The 17,436-nt window shown below is 38.5% G+C and overlaps 1 protein-coding gene across 3 annotated transcripts in view; it reads left to right on the forward strand.

Annotated features, from left to right (window-relative positions):
• The window catches only part of PPP2R5C (protein phosphatase 2 regulatory subunit B'gamma), an 89,903-nt gene that overhangs the window by 6,104 nt on the left and 66,363 nt on the right, over nucleotides 1-17,436 (forward strand). For all 3 annotated transcript variants that reach the window (XM_067294976.1, XM_067294978.1, XM_067294977.1), the window contains exon 3: nucleotides 13,820-13,979. In XM_067294976.1, the coding sequence (XP_067151077.1) occupies nucleotides 13,820-13,979 (160 nt within the window). The remainder of the gene's footprint in view (nucleotides 1-13,819; nucleotides 13,980-17,436) is intronic.

Raw genomic sequence — 17,436 nt, forward strand, 5'->3', positions numbered from 1 at the left:
GCAATTCTTGTGATGCTGTACACAAAAGCAATATACACAGTGATATGTCCCTTCAACCTCCAGCCCATCTGCTGCTACTCTCTTTTTTTCATTCCATTTAAACTACATGTTCCTTCTCTTCTATGCTGCCTAGTAGCGTAGATCATAAAAATGATATTCCCTCTATTTCCAGTGCTGAGTGCCCAGCATTAGAGTGGTTGTTAAAATAAGCAAAAATTCAGTCATAGCTGACAGAATAGTCTTTTATTTTTTTTATGATGTCACTTGGAAGCCTCAGTCTTTGATGCAAGATCTCACTGTGCAAATACAGATATTGCAAAGAATTGAGATTACATGTCTGTCTGTATATATGTACATGTATATGTATTTACATATTTATGTAAATATCAATATTTATATAAATATCAACTGTAGATTGCTTGGTCAGATTTATCTTGGAGGGACGATAAAGCCAGCTGAGAGAACAAATCATTTTTAGTTAAGTAAATGAAAAATTAAACCAAATTTTAATACTAACTGATTTGAAATGCTTGAAGAAAGTAATCAGCGTGTGGAATTTGCTGGGAAAGGGGGGGGATGAAGAGGAGGAAAGTTGTGAATATTTAACACTGATTCTTCTGCTGAGAGCTAGAAGTTCATTTAACCTTTGATAACTAAGCCAGAAAAAAAGTTGAAAGTTTTTTAAAAGATGCAGATCTTTCCTAGAAGATTTAAAAAAAAAAAAAAAAAGTACTCTTATATAATGGAAAGGTAGAAATATACACTTTTTTGTGCAGCCCAAATCTAACTTTAGCCTGAATGTATCCTGTTAGTAAAGATTAATGTGTTAAACTAAATAGTTGCCAGAGTGGTTGAATCTATTCCTTCAAGTATAACCTCTTACTTCAGTAATTAGCCTCGGATATTAGTGCCTTCGAGTTGTGAACAAAGAAAGGTAATGTGACTAAATCTTTTGGGTATTATTTTCCTCTGTGTGGGCACAGTGTCTTACTCTGGTAAAATACTTTGGTTGTTTCCCAGTACCCCAAACCTATGCTCAGAACATAAATCTCCAAGGAAAATGCCTGGGAGTGGGCATGGTTATGTCAACCCATAGTAACTTGTGGATGTACTCTCTAGCATCTAACTCGCTCTTCAAACACAAATAAGCTTTATTGTAGAGCTCTGTTTTGTCAGAGGGTGGGTAGGTCTCCTTTTGAGTTAAGACAGTAGTAACTCATGGTCAAGTGCACCTGAGTCCGTAGAAATGAGGTCTTCCTTTTGTTTTTTCCACTGTTAAACTATTTTTAATTCTATGTCTGTCTGAACCCAGATCGTTGCAGATCTATCATGTTAGCCTCTGAGCTGGCCTCTCATTAACTTCTCTATGAATTTATTTAGAAAGAGGAGACTTGGTACTAGTTAATGATTGTAAAGAAACGTTACTCTTTTTCTCTCTCAAAAAAACCCCAAAACCAAAAAACTAACACTTTGAAAAAAATCAAGTGTTTCTTACAGTACTTTAACAGTAGTTTTAATTTACCACTACAGGAGAATAAAGTTGAAATTTTAACCCAGAGACTTTTATTTCTGTCTGTATTACCTGTTCAAATGTATGTGTTTAAAAACTTTTTGCACTTCTCACCCATGATGCCTACTGTTACATGGAGCATGGGTTGGTTGGCTCTGGTATAGGACACAGATGCACAATCAAAAACGGCTAGAAGGGCTCCAAAACTTACCATCCCTGAGTTGGAATATACTGAACCTGCAGATGAATCACTAAATGGTTCATTTTCTTGCTCGCTATTTTGCTTTCGAAGTTGAAACTTAAATGATTGCGTTGAAAGGGTGTAGGAGCACTTGGACAATTCGCTGTTTTAATTCATCTGGGGGCTGGAAGAGTTGGAAGTAGTTGGTCGCCTTTTGCAGAAGGCAGTAATAGGTGATTGGGAGTCATAGCTTCTTCTAGATCTAGCTGGACTGGTTTGGAAGACATGAAACTTCTAAATTCAAGACTTTGTTCAGTTTGAATCTAGATGTTGGGTCGTCTGTAATAGGGAAAGAGTACTGTTCCTTTCAAGGAGGTATTGGCTTGGTGATCTGCACCAAGGAAGAACTTATAGCTTTTTCTTCAAGTTCTTCTGCCATACAGAACAGCAAATGGAAGACTAACATGCTATCACTACTGTGTATATGTATTATATTCTTTCCATGTGCTGCTCTGCTTCGCTCTTTTTGGTTTAAAGGCTTTTCAAATACAAACAAATCAAACTGTAATAAAATATAAATTGCATTGGCCAGTTTTCTCACCATGCAAGAAATTGCTTGATTTATTGACAGCATGTGGTGCTAATGTCAGACTATAATCACTGTTGAAATCAAATTTCAAATTAAAAAAACTAAATAGCTTTGTTAAGTAATACAGAATTATGTTAAGTACTGACCCATGCTTCTGTCCTGCCACCGTCTCACAGCCATTGCCTTTCAGTAGCTTTATTAGACGCAAGCGATAGCTTACCGTGCAGCAATTTTGTCAAGCTTTGTTTTCAGCATTTATTTCAATTGCATGAAGGATTTTTTCTTTAAATATTAAGTTCCTAAGCTATCTAGCATGGTGCTAATATTTTTCAGGAATGGTAGTGAAATTACAGAAACCTCTCTTTAATTGAACATCTTAAATTATTTCAGACAAAGTAAGATTCACCTCTCTGAAAGAATTTTATGAAGTGGCTATTGAGTTTTTTGTGATCGCCTTTCTGTTATTGGCCCAGGATATAGCGGGGAAAGACTATAAATATTCTCATTACTTTTTTGTTGTTTGTTTATTCCTGGTTACGTGTGCATACATGATCATCACTTTTTTTTTTTTTTTTTTTTTTTTAAGAAAGTGCCCCCGCTGTGGCACTGACAGTTTGTCACTGCTGATTTGTGTGGATTTCTGAGCAGGGATCATGGGAAAACGTATCCTAACGATAAGATGAAAACTAGCAATAGACCAGAGGAACTAAATCTTGCACTTTGTTTTAACGAGTGCTTGGTGACTAATAGCATCAAAAGTTATTTAGAAAGTTTAATGGCTACCTCCTTTGTGTCCATATTTTCTATATACCGTTCCTTATTCATCTCACGTGTCCGTTTGTGATTTTCATTGCAAAGCCATTTAAGGTGTTATACTAGTTGTTAGTAATCCTGGCAAACAAATGTATCTGGTCTTATCTTGAAGATGGTGCATAGAGACTGTTAATATATTTACAGATCTAGCTTCTGAATAGACTTTTATTTCAGAATTTTTAAAGTTATGTTTGAGCATCTTAGCACAGGTAAATAAGTGTTTATTAAGCAACTCGGAGACCTCAGTAGAGGAGCTTGAGGTTTTGAGGGGAGGGATACCTTTCAAGAGACTGCTTTTCCCCCCTCCCCCCCCCAATTGTTCATGTGCACTAGGACTGTTCCTAAATAATTTTTGGAAATACCTTCTTGCCCAAAGCATTCTTTTAATCAGCTGAGACGATTCTGTTTTAATCGTTTGGTATGCCACTGTGTACTTTTATGTGATTCAATACATATATTTATTGTAACTTGTCTAAAGCAGTTATCATTTAAGCTCTGCCTTCCATTATTGTCAAATGGCAATTTCTGCCACTCAGTGGCACAGCATTTATTTTTAGCTGTACAGAGTTTAAGATCTTTGAGGTATAATAAGATTTTTCTGTATTTGTTATTCTTTGTAGAAATAGTTTTACAAAGAAGTGTGTTTAGCATAGGGTGAGATTTTTCTTTTGGACTTGATCTCTGTGTATTGATGGTTTTACAACATAAAACAAAGTTTTAAGGGTTTTGGTAATATTCCCTACCATGCTGCCTGTTTGATTCTGTGGGTTGTTTAAACCACAGCTGTTTATAGAGTATTTGGCTCCTAGACTTCCCTTCCTCTCCCCCCAAGGCATACAGCTGTATAGAACAGGATTGGATGATAGCCTATAGTGGAATATCCCCAAAGCATACAACAAAAGTTCAATAGGGCAAAACAATGTTAGGTTCGTATGGTGTATGCATCACGTAACAAACCTTGCCTATGCCCTATCTGTTTCTTCGGTATGTGTTCAGGAATATGTTCCAGCGGGACTGATATGCTGAAGAGCTAACATTTTCAGCAGTTAGTCTCAAGCACTAGGTAAAACTGATTTGGCAGTTTGCCTTCCTTGATTTGGAAGAACAGAGATTTTCATATTACGAAAAGAATTTGGATTTTTTTGAACAACTAATCCTCTGGATCACAGAATTTCTTGATGGCTTTAAATGGACAGTATTCAACCTATTTTTCAAAGCTTTCTAGGGCTGTTGTGTTTGGAATTTTATTTCGAACATTTGCAAAAATGGTGCTTTAATCAAACTAGTTGCATATAAAATCAGGATGGATTGACTTTTGCATCAGGTATGTAAATGAAGTCTGGGGGCTTTGGTGCCTTTTTTTTTTTTTAAGCTGGTGTGCCAACTTCTTACATCTTAATTTGAAACCTAATTTTTGTTCGTGGCTTGCATTTCTAATTTTCTTTTCTGAAGAGAAATTAATTTTTTAATTATTTTTTTCAATGGTTGCATCAATTCATTTGGTATAGCAAGTAGATATACCTTTTAGGTGCCGTTTGCACCAATGTGGTGCTATTTGCTAACTAGAAAGATGCACTGTGTGTACTTTTAAAGCAGCTGTATAACTTGTTCATGTTTTTACCTCTCTGTTATTTCCTATTTCCAGTTTTTATTGACATTTTGTCTGCTTATGTTTGGGAATTGGAACTTCCCCTTGCATCTAAAGCAAATATACATTAGTACTGAAAAGATTAGCTTAATTGTGTTATGTACCTTTTTTGTTATGCTTTTAAAACTAATTGAATTGATTAAAGAAATGCTCAATATTTGCACCAAACACTACAATTTTTTTTAACCTAAAAAGATATACTTTTGAAAACCATAATGCTATGTCCCTCAGGTTCTTCAACAGGGATGACTACTTGTATCCCATATATGAAGTGCAAGGTCTTTGGTTTGCAGTTTATTTGGGTACTTGTTATCTTCTGTTTACTAATCATGCTTTTAGATTCTCTGAATCCTTCCTGAATGGAAACAGAACAATGAAAGCAAAGGTTTTTCTAATCAAAAGAAATAAAGTGCTTTTTGGAAAATGGGTATCAGCAGTTGCTCCACTGAAAACTGAGAGCATGTAATGCAGAAAATGATATTATGCTATAGTTCGTCTTTTGTTTCAGACAGTTTTTCTCAGCTTTTTTTTTTTAAGTTCCTTAAACTTTGAGAGGACTCCAGTGTTCATGAATGTGTATGTGTAATACAGAATTATTAAAATAAAAATGTATTGGATTTTTTGAAGATAAAATGGTGCTTCAGGCTGATCAGAGAGAAATTACAAATGAAAATCAAAGATTAAAGTAAATTAAGAAAAGCCATCAGTTATTCAGATTCTTCATCTCCATATATAAATGTTTTGAAATAATGTTTTGAACATTGTTTATCTGTTTTTAATCACAATTAGTTAACGGATAGCCAGAGTGCTATGCGGGTAACAAAGGTAACAAATTTGACTTTTCTGGGTGGGGTTTTTGCTTTTTTTGTTTGTTTTTTGACAAATGTCACCCTGCTGCTTGTGGTGGTCTTTCAGCAAACACAAAACAGCATGAATACACTCACAGTCCAGGCCTGGGCATTCTGATCATCACTGCCAATGCTAAGTTCCCATGCAACCTCAGAGTGCAGATCTGATCTGTGACTAAAAAGAATCAAATGTCAGTTTGTCAGTGAAGTAAACCAGTTAAAACAAAAAATGTAAAAGATTCCAAGGAGTAAATGGAAACCAAGCCTTATGCTACCAAAGTTTAGCTCTGAAATCAAGCAAAGGATGTCAAACTACAGTTCAAGAATCTCAAGGGTGCAGTACTCTGAGCTGAGACATCTTTGACCATTGTCAGGATTGATGTGTTGCACATCAAGTGTGTTGCCCAAAGCTAGGATAAAACAATTCTTTAGAAGATGAAACTTGAGCTGTGTATGTAAGCAACTAACAGGAAATGCAAGCAAAGCTTTGTGTCATGAAAAATAAGTGTTGGCAAGAAAGGTGAAAGAGCTTCAGCAAGTTGATCAGTCTTCTGAAAAGGCCTATGACTATAAAACCTGCAATGGTGCACCACCTCACTGTGAAGAGGGCAAGATTGTCTTCATTCTTAGTAGCAAACTTCTCAATCACTAATGCAATTCAAACTCCATGTTGTGTCTGACAAAGCATTAATGAAACTCCATAATTATGCATCAAGAACAGCTAGCAGTAACATCGCTGTATATAAATGCAAAGTCAGTTGCTAAACAAGTACCACCACAAAGTAAGTCAGTATGTGCTGATGACACATGTGCCAAAATATATACACTTTGTCATTACCACCTAGCTGAAAAGTTAGTCTTTTTATTTATCGTTATAATGACATGAATCCTCAAAGCTTGAGGATGCAGCTCTTGCCATCTTAACAAATAGAAGCATAATAGATTATGCTGTGATTACCACTGTAGTATCCTGTGCCCCTCAACCATTGAAAGAATCTTTAATGAAAGAATGATGAACGTACTTGCTAGAAAGGCAACTGAAAATATCATTGTAGCATGCCAATCCAGGTATCATTCTGGTAAATGATTTTGTTGCAAATGTGGAGAAGTACAATAAACATCTAAATGTGTTCTGTGTCAGCCTAGCAAAAGCCTTCACCGCTATCAGCCAGATCTTTAGAGTCTCCACCACAAACTGGCCATTCAAATGATCTTGTAGCTGTGAAACTAGTGAACAATAATAGCATTGTGGCAAAAATTCTCAACAAAAGTTGGAACCTCAGAACCGTTTGCTATCAAAAATGGTACCCAGAAAGCATGTTGATTTCTTGCTTTTCTTTAACTGTTTTGTTTATAAAGCAATGCCCCTTTTTTATGTCTGGGTGGTTAAGAATCCATATCCAGTTTTGTATAGTTTGCCTTGAGTCTTTGCTGATTGAAAATATGTAAGTTAAAAGTCGTAGCTAATTGCTCCACAACAAACTCCTTGCCAGTGATTGTGTGCTACTTGCATGAACTGGAAGAATCATAAATTATTGCACTGTCTTGATAGCTCTGCCAAGCAATTTGTCTTGAACACCATAATAAAGAAAGTTTGTTCTAACATTGTCCTGTTGGAAAGCATGTTGAACTGGTGATGTTAACAATGCAGCACTGAATCAGCGGACAAATGCTGCTATCCTGGTAGCATGCTCTTGAACACTGTGATGAAGGAAATCGTGAGGAGAAAACAGACCTGGTGCAACTATTGTAAAATCATAATAGTGTCTCTGGAATGAAATATGGGACTTTAAACAAAAGTAAATATACTCTGCAGTTGTCATCCTTCTACATTATTACAAATCATGGAAAATTCAGACATTATCGCATGCCTCAGGGTTGTGTGTGCAGTGAAGGTGTCCTTTGTATAGTAAAAGAACTGATGTCTTAAACACTGCCAAATAACTGGAATCTTGAAGCAGTCAGTGTAGCTGAGCCTGTATGAATGTTTTGATAGGGGAATATATTGGATAAGCTTATTCAAAGCTATTATCTGTAACTAGCTAAATTATGATAGCAACTTTGACTAGAGAAAAACTTAAAGGTACTAGTAACATATGTCTTCAGGTGTTTCAAGATGTGTTATGTGGTGCTCATTTCAGGCTGAATGCCATAGCAGACTATCTTGCACTGTGGTCTGAGAACAGGTATTGATGCTGTTAAAGTCCAAGAGCAGACCTAACTGCACCACTGAATACAGGAGGCACTAAAAGAATATGCTTGTAGTAAATACAGGAAGGAAGGGAACCAATCCTTTTCCGCCCTACTGGAGGAGAATATGGCACCTTAAGAATTATAGAGACACACTTGGAGGATTAAGGACAGCCTACCTTACCCACATTGATTACAATGAAAAGTTAAGTGCAAGTGAACATACACAGCACAGCTGTTCACCTACAGGCTTTAGCCCCAAAGTAATCTGCTGTCACCAGAAGATGACTTTGTGTATAAGGGGTCATACTGTGTGACTGCATTGGTGAGCAACAGTGTATGGTACTTTTAGAAGGGGTACGTCTGTTCTGCATGGAGTTCACAATGAGATCTCCTGTCATTGCCAAGCAATTGCAGTAAACAGTATTGAATGGAACTGGAATTCCATAGGTATTCATGCACTTCATGCAATTCCAATCAGTTGTTTTTTGATTCAAGGTGGTGAGCTGCTACATAGAGATTGCGTGATCCTGGAAGATCTGAAAGTCCTCACTGTAGGATCTAGAACATCTGAAGCTTTGTGATGGCACAGGGAGAGAGGGGAGGGGGAGTGGAGGATTTCAGTACTTGTGCCTCAGTCCCAACTGCTTGATTGCTACTGGGCTATATGCCAGATATGGTCCTCCCTGGGCCCTCCCTCGGAGCAGTCAATGAAGATCCACAAAGGGTAGAGCAGGTATTTCATCAGCGCTAAGGCTGAGTTTGAGATTCTTGGAGTGTTCAGAGATTTTCATGCTGCTTTGAAGTCAGTGCAGTAGGGAAAAACTGAATGTAAGGCTCTATTTAGATCTTAACTGCTCTCCACTCAGTTTGACTCCTTGATCTTTTATTTTAGCTCTTACCTCAAGAGATTAAACAAAGCTCAACCTCTCAGCCTCATTACTTTGATTACTTATTGGGCCTCAACCCCTTAGCCAGTTTATTTTAAATTACATACTGGCCCTCACACATTTTTGAAAATGAAGTTGTAAATGTCCCTTTCACATTTTCTCCTGTTGGTCGTTTAGATTTAGTGAATTGTATTTCAGTTTTCAGTTTTATTTTTGTAAATAACTGTTTTAGGTACCATCCAGAACATTTCAAAGCCCCTTCTGAGACTGTCTTAGCAAGAAATGAGCTCTTCTGGGTGCTGTAGATTAGACATCCATTTATCATAATGAAAAATAATTCCATAGAGGCTACTTACTATACCAAAATGAAAAGAAGAGAGGGATCTATTTGCATTAATATAAACATTCTCCATCTATTCTCAGGTTCAAAATAATGAGTCCCATCAAGAGCATTCTGGTGCAATACCAGAAATGGTATTGGTTTGCCTCTTTCAAAACACCTGCCTTTAAATTGCATATGACAATTCTTTTTTCACTTCTTGCATTTGACTGGCAATCTTAATTATTTGTTATTTGGTTTGAGGTTCAACTATCTCTTTTTTTCCTCCATTGTTTTTTATCAGGGTTCTTGCTAGTATGTGGCTTGCTGCTTCCATCCTGTGTTGGTTTTACATGTTGGTACAAACTTGAATTCAGAGTGATACTCCTTCTAAGGAAGAAATTTGCAGGTGTATGCTAGACACCTTTGCATCAAGAAACACCATGTAGGGTACTGACCAGCACCATGTTTTCTTGTGTTGACAAGGGGGTGGGGGAGAGAGGAAGAATATCTCTTCCTCTGTGCTGGGAGGTGGTCTGGTTTTGACTGGTACCTAAGCCATCCAGTTTTTAAAATCTTGAATGGCAGATGCATTTGGGTGTTTTTATTATCATCTTCAAATCCTTACCTTTCTTGGTCCAGTTTAGAGCTTGCAGCTTATTATAGAGTTTACCCTACTCTAGACTTGGCTTAGAAACTCTCTTGATATTGCGGAGCAGAAAGCTTTGGATGCTTTGGTGTAATTCAATTCCTACTGAGTGTGCTTCGAAAGATAAGGTCAGACGGTTCTTCTGGTTGCCCCTGTTTGGTCAAGGTAGCTTGAGTACCAGGGCCTCGGGGACTGTCAGGATGGGATGAACTAAGTCTTCTGAAAAACTTTTTGACATGAGATGCAGGGTGGACCCTCTTTCCAGGTGCCAGTAACCTGCCTTACATGTCTTAGATTGCTTTTTGGCAAAAGAATAGGCTTTTAGTCCGCTCTCAGGGAGGTTTGATTTTGGCATTTTGGCTATCCAGAGTGGCTAAACTGTCAGCATGAAGTTCTTGGTTCTATTCTTTTCTACTTTATTATTATTATTATTAACCATTTATTTGCCTGATCAGAAGGAGCTGGGGTTATCTTTTGGGTAAGCAGTTTATGCCTAGCATTTGTCCTGTTAATGGGAAGTGGTATGGAGGTTAGAGCTGCTTGAATTAAAAACTGTCGTGTTTGAAGGTGATAGACTTGAATAAAAACAAAAAATCTAACTTTCCTCAAAACAATGATATTAAGGGGGGGGGAAATACCTTGTTCTGCTTGATGCACGAGGACTTGTAGGAAGAAGGGATGCAAGGGCTATCCATCTTGAACTCTCATTACTGACAAGAGACCTCCTTCTCTTCTCCCCTTTTCACTCTCTTGAATTCATTTTAATTCTATTCAAGGGAACCAAAGAACAAACTCTACTTTTTTGATTGTTGTTAAAAGCATGATTTAAAAATCAAAAGATCACTGGTCTTGTTTGTCTTAGTTGAAACATGTAAAGGTTTAGCTTTTAAAACCAAATCTATCAAAAATCTGAGTGTGTTTGTTTTTTTTAATTATGTTCTGAAGAAACACAGTCTCAGTCTGATGGTTTCCAAAGTGATGTGTACATATTTTAAGGATAGATCAGCCACTTCTGGAGTCCAGTGTGTCTACAACTGTATTTGGGTAGGAGAGAGTTGTTTGTCAGAAGGAAGGGGAAGTAAATTTAATTCATAATAATGTATCTCTAGCTTGACTGTTTTGCTGTTGAATAAGTTGAATTCTTCACTGATTAAGCCAATCAGTTATTCTCAGGAGTTGTGGTTTCTGAAGTAGTTTGGTTTGTCGTTGGGAGGAAGCTGAGCTTGGCTCTTCTGTCTAAATTAACGAACACTATACCTTCATAAAAGGTTTAGTGTGTTGCCTTGAAATCTTTGCAAATGCAGACACAGAATTGTTAGTCTGAACTTGTTTTCTCATTAGTCTGAGATGGACCTGTAACTTGCTGATATGGTTCATCAAAAGTGTGTGTGTGTGTGTGGGGGGGGTGTTTAGATTGCTGAGCTGTGCGATTTATTTAAGTTGACTTAAGTCATTTTCTCCAGGTGCTCTTCTCTCCAGGGTTGGTTACCTGACAGTTTTAGAGCCAAGTTCTCCCTCGACAGCAGTGTAGTGTCACTTGCAGAGGTCATCAGTTACAGCTGCGTAGTAGTAGTATTTCAATAATAATAAACTGTATGCTGTTTTAGCCTGTTTGATATGTGCTGGCCGAATGGTTGACGCATGACTAGAAAGCAGAGATAACCGTAGATGGTAGTAGAAAGAAGAAGAAAATCTATTGGATAAACTGACCAGTGAGTGATCCAGGGCTAGAACTACGCTGGAGTCATCCTGCTAGATAGGGCGGTTGCCACGGCAACAAAAATGCTTTCTTGCAACATTTTAATTAGAAATGTCACCCATCTCTTAAATAACGACTTTTGGCTAATTTTACTATGTATCTGCAATTTAAAATACTTGGTTCCCTGAGGTGTGTACTACCTTAGTACAGGAAATGTGTTTATGTGTGCAGGCACATGTGTCCACCTGTTATTTCAAACTTGAGAATTTGGTTGGGAATATAGGAAACAGGAAAGTTTGTTTGTTACTCGAAACAGGAAAACTCACAGGTGACAGTGGAAACTATCCAATTCAGGGGAAAAAAAAAAGTTCAGGCACAATATTGAAAGTGTAGAATCCCATGTAACAATAATGTTTATAATACTCCATAATTAGCTTTTACTGTCTAATGCATGGCAAATCATAACTTCCTAATTTTTAGTGCTATTTTCCTTTCTGCTTAGCCTCTCTATAACTTTTAGAATGCTTTTTGTTTTTTAGTTGAGTTAATTGATAAGCTTAATGTCACTTATGTTTCAGCAAAAAGACTGTTAAGCATTTAATGTTTGAAATTAAAAAAAAAATATGCTGAAAAATGCAAAATAATAGGTATTACTTGTCTGTAAATAGTTTTAACTTGCCAATGTATGCCATTTTTACTGAAACAAATCCTTGTATGTCTTCAGGAATTTAAAACTTGTGGTGCTTAGTGCATTGACTTTTTTCCTTATTTATTCTAAAAGGCTGTAAGCGTTTTTGCTATTATACTGGTAAATTTGCAAAATGGTAATCTTAAGTGTATTTTGCTTTTACAAACAAGTTGCAAAAAGGTAATGAAAAACCAAATGTTGCTTTCAGTCATATCTTCAGTGCATTCAGTACAGTATACATAATATAATACAATTTTTAACCTATTCTTAAAGCATGTGCATTTCTCTCCCACTTAAGGAGTGCTTTCTGCTAGAACAAGTTTTGACTAAAATGACTGTGTGTTAGATTTATCTACCTTTAGAGTCACTAAACGGTTATGTGGGGTAACATTTCCTTGTGTGCTGAATGTGTACATTCACAGACCATATGGAAGCTGCTGATGTATAAGCTATTCTGGAAATCCTTTTCAGAATGTAAGGTAAAGTGATTTCTGTTGTTTTAGTCATATCCCAGTGAAAATGCAACTGATGTTAGTTCGTGCAGGAATGAAACACTACCTTCCTAACTACTATACTTAATGAAACTCTAACTGAAGTCATTCAAACTGCTGAAGCAGCACCTTTATAACCTGACTTTCATCCTGAATCTCACTTCCGTCTGAACAGGACAAGTGCTGATTTCTTTTTCCTATTTCCTATCATGTGTACACTTATTGAAAAGGAGAATATGGTATTTCCTGTAAGAGAAAAGTGCTAAGGTGCATTTTCAGATGTGCGTGCTTCAGTGTAAAATAGTTTGCAAATCTTAGTCTTCTACAGCAATTTAAGATCCTGTAAAAAGAATTTGAATGCTTACAGTAAGATTTTCAGATAAATCAGGGTTGTTTTATATTCTTATAGAATAGCTCACTCAGATGTTTTATTTTTCTTGTAAAGAACCTCTCAAAATCATTCATATTAAAAAGAGCTAGCTATTGCCTACTTTAAGCCTGCTTTTTCTATTTCATAAAAGGAATGAGGAAAGCAGTATCACAAGTTCTGCAGGCTTTTGTTAATTTGTATTTTATTCAGCTTGTGAGAGAGAGAGAGACCACTGTCAAATATAGTTTGGGAAATAGAGCAAACTCTGCAAACCTATAGGTGGGAAACATTTTTCTGATGGTATGTTATTTAATTTGTTCTTCCGGTGGTACAGTGATAATCCCATGAGGAATAGTACAGTAAAAGCAACCTGCTCTGAATAGGCAGTAAACTGCCACAAATCCTTTGTGTACATTTTGGAAGCTGTTGAAGCTTCTAAAATGCTCAGTCCACTACAATGATAAGAACCACTCCTTTAAATTCATATTACATCAAAGCCTGAATGCCCTCGCCAAGGTTAAGCCTCTGGCAGTGAGGTGCAGTGCAAATAGGCGGTGAAAGGTGCACCTGCTGTAAATGGAAAGGTCCTGATCCCTTTGAAGTGGAAGTTAGATAGCAAACACCTTGGAAATCTGGACACCTCAGGCAAATTGAGAGTAACTGAGGAAATACATTATTTGAAAATTTCTCTTCAGTTGCGGGTAGTGGGCTAGTGCATATAACAGTGATCTGCTCCCACCTAGGGAGGGTTATGGTACAGAAACCACTGAAAAGAGTGAACAGTGAATGTTCAGAGGATGAGGATTAGAGTAATTCAATTAAAAACTTATTTTGCTTAATTTCTATAACAAAACGTTTTTAGAAGATTCTCTCATAACAATTTCAATTCTAATTAACTTTGTTTTTTGTTTTTTGTTTTTGTTTTTTTTAATAGGTATCAAACAAAAAATCAAACAGTACTCCTCCCCCAGCACAGCTATCTAAAATCAAAGTACCAGCACCACAGACAGTACTGAAGAAGGAAAAGCGTCAGAGTTCTTCAAGGTTTAATGTTAGCAATAACAGGGAGCTTCAAAAACTGCCAGCTTTAAAAGGTATGTGTGTGTTGTGTGTGTGGTTTTGTTTTGTTTTTTAATTAGAATGACTCTTGTGGGAGATCATGGGCATGAGATAGAGAACCATCTCAACTATGATACTATTTATATCTGAAAAATGTGCATATGTGTATTAAAAATATGCACACACACAAATTCGCTCATGTTAGCGCACTCACATGCACCCTTTTTTTCTTTCTTTCTTTCACTCCTTATATGAGAACTTCCAGTGTGTTGCCTTCTTGGCAATCCATATAGGATTTATGTAAGTATCTTCAATCTGAACAGTTTATGGGAAGGGAAATTCACTCATCTCGCACAAAAGCAGAATATTTGGGCTCTGTATGAAAAATAAGTTGCCATGGAAAGGCTTAAGGTTCAGATAAACCTTGAAGATAGACTGTATGTTGTCCTCTGCCATGAAATATCAGTCATCTGTCCTCAAATGCTCAAAACTTACAGTTTGTTTGTGCTGAGATATCTCATGGCTTTAAGAGGTAAGCATGGTCTATTGCTGTTTATTGGTCTGGATTTCCTAAGTATGGGTCAAGCAGGGTGATGTCTTTTAGATGAAAATGAGTTTTTCCCTTCTCAATTTTAAGACTTTGCGATCTTCTACTTACCATCTTCTGTGAAGAAAAGATGATAAGCCTTCTCATATTAACATAGCTCTCATCTTTTCTTTTTACCAGTGTCTGTGTTGTGTAGGTACATGCTAGCATAGTGTATTTATGGTAGTTTTTAGCAGTGTTGGAGCAGAATTTTCCAATGGTAGTCAGATGTACTGATCTATTGATTATGAATAACTGATTTGCTGTTTAAAAAAAAAAACAAAAAAACCCCACACTCCTAAAAACTGTATGAGGTATGTTTTAAGAGTATTTTAATAGTTTGAAGCAACATATTTAGATGTCAAGCAATGCTAGAAGTATTATGCATTATATTTGTCTTGCATCGATCGCTCATGACTTATTTCCCACCTACTAGGATTGCTGAGAATGCTGTTGATCGGTCACACTTTTATCCTAATATGTACACAGATGTATGACTTGACATGCATTTGGTGTGTTGAGTGAAGCTGGGGAATTTTCTTTTTGGATAGCCATAAGAGTGTTGCTTAATATCTGAGTCTGGACAAGAATTAAAGTGAACTGGCAGGCTGTAATGCAGAAGACTGAGATGATTAAGGCAGCTTTGACTTGAGTGAAGAGTTAGAAGGAACGTAGCATTCTCTCAAGTTAACTGTGTTTAACCAGTTTCCAGCTTCCAAACTCCAGTTACTGATAACGGGTAGCTATATATAAATGGCTACAGTAACTGGGAAACCTTTCTTTTATCTCTAGTTGGCAAGGAGGTTGTGCATTTTCCTCAAATGTTGGCTTGATTACTATGTGTGGCGTGACGTACCTTACGTGAGGCTCTATTTTAAACACAGTACGTAGAATGGGGCTGTTTTCTTGTACTCCAAGTTCTCTATTAGATCGATGTAACCTGTAGGCTCTAAGTGGCCTGGAGCACGGCTGAGGTACCCACCTTGCGGTCAGTGAGTCCCTTGAAATATTGGGATGGGGAAGAATCACAGAATCACAGAATCGCTGAGGTTGGAAGGGACCTCTGGAGATCATCTAGTCCAACCCCCCTGCTCAAGCAGGGTCACCTAGAGCACATTGCACAGGATTGCATCCAGGCGCGTTTTGAATATCTCCAGAGAAGGAGACTCCACCACCTCTCGGGGCAACCTGTTCCAGTGCTCTGTCACCCTCACAGTGAAAAAGTTTTTCCTCATGTTCAGTTGGAAGTGTCTGTGTTTCAGTTTGTGCCCATTGCCTCGCGTCCTGTCCCTGGGCACCACTGAAAAGAGTCTGGTCCCATCCTCTCGACACCCTCCCTTCACATACTTGTACACGTTGATAAGATCTCCTCTCAGCCTTCTCTTCTCCAAGCTAAACAGGCCCAGCTCTCTCAGCCTTTCCTCATAAGAGAGATGCTCCAGTCCCCTAATCATCTTTGTGGCCCTCCGCTGGACTTGCTCCAGTAGTGCCACATCCCTCTTGTACTGGGGAGCCCAGAACTGGACGCAGTACTGCAGATGTGGCCTCACCAGGGCTGAGCAGAGGGGGAGAATCACCTCCCTCGACCTGCTGGCAACACTCTTCCTGATGCACCCCACGATACCATTGGCCTTCTTGGCCACAAGGGCACATTGCTGCCTCATGCTTAACTTGGTGTCCACCAGCACTCCCAGGTCCTTCTCCGCAGAGTTGCTTTCCAGCAGGTCAACCCCCAACCTGTACTGGTGCATGGGGTTATTCCTCCCTAGGTGCAGGACCCTGCACTTGCCTTTGTTGAGCTTCAGGAGGTTCCTCTCCACCCACCTCTCCAGCCTCTCCAGGTCTCTCTGAATGGCAGCACAGCCCTCTGGTGTATCAGCCACTCCTCCCAGTTTTGTATCCTCAGCAAACTTGCTGAGGGTGCACTCTTTCCCTTCATCCAGGTCATTGATGAAGAAGTTGAACAAGACTGGACCCAGTCCTGACCCCTGGGGAACACCGCTAGCTACAGGCCTCCAACTAGACTCCACACCACTGATCACAACTCTCTGAGCTCTGCCATTCAGCCAGTTCTCAATCCACCTCACTGTCCACTCATCTAACCCACACTTCCTGAGCCTGTCTATGAGGATGCTATGGGAGAGTGTCAAAAGCCTTCCTCAAGTCAAGGGAGACAACATCCACTGCTCTCCCCTCATCTACCCAGCCAGTCATTCCATCACAGAAGGCTATCAGATTGGTTAAGCATGATTTCCCCTTGGTGAAGCCATGCTGACTACTCCTGATCACCTTCTTGTCCTCCACATGCTTGGAGGTGGCCTCCAGGATGAGCTGCTCCATCACCTTTCCTGGGATGCAGGTGAGGCTGACTGGCCTGTAGTTGCCTGGGTCCTCCTTCTTGCCCTTTTTGAAGATTGGGGTGACACTGGCTTTCTTCCAGTCTTCAGGCACCTCTCCTGTTCTCCATGACCTTTCAAAGATGATGCAGAGTGGCTTAGCAATGACATCCGCCAGCTCCCTCAGCACTCGTGGGTGCATCCCATCAGGGCCCATGGATTTGTGGGTGTCAAGTTTGCTTAAATGATCTCTAACCCACTCCTCCTCCACCAAGGGAAAGTCTTCCTTTCTCCAGACTTTCTCTCTTGCCTCCAGGATCTGGGGTTCCTGAGGGCTGGCCTGAGCAGTAAAGACTGAAGCAAAGAAGGCATTCAGTAACTCTGCCTTCTCTGCATCCTTCGTCACCTTTGTCAAGGTTTTTTATTTAGGAATATTCTGCCTCTTACTCTGAAACAGTGTCAATTTTTGGTCTTCAGGCATGCTGCTAACTTTTTCTTGGGCATTGCACAAAAGCGCTGATGATAGGTTCTGGAAGTACCAGTCTGTTTCCCCTTTTTTGCTTGTATTAG

The sequence above is a fragment of the Apteryx mantelli genome, chromosome 4 (assembly GCF_036417845.1).
Source record: "Apteryx mantelli isolate bAptMan1 chromosome 4, bAptMan1.hap1, whole genome shotgun sequence".
In the NCBI taxonomy this organism is placed as follows: Eukaryota; Metazoa; Chordata; class Aves; order Apterygiformes; family Apterygidae; genus Apteryx; species Apteryx mantelli.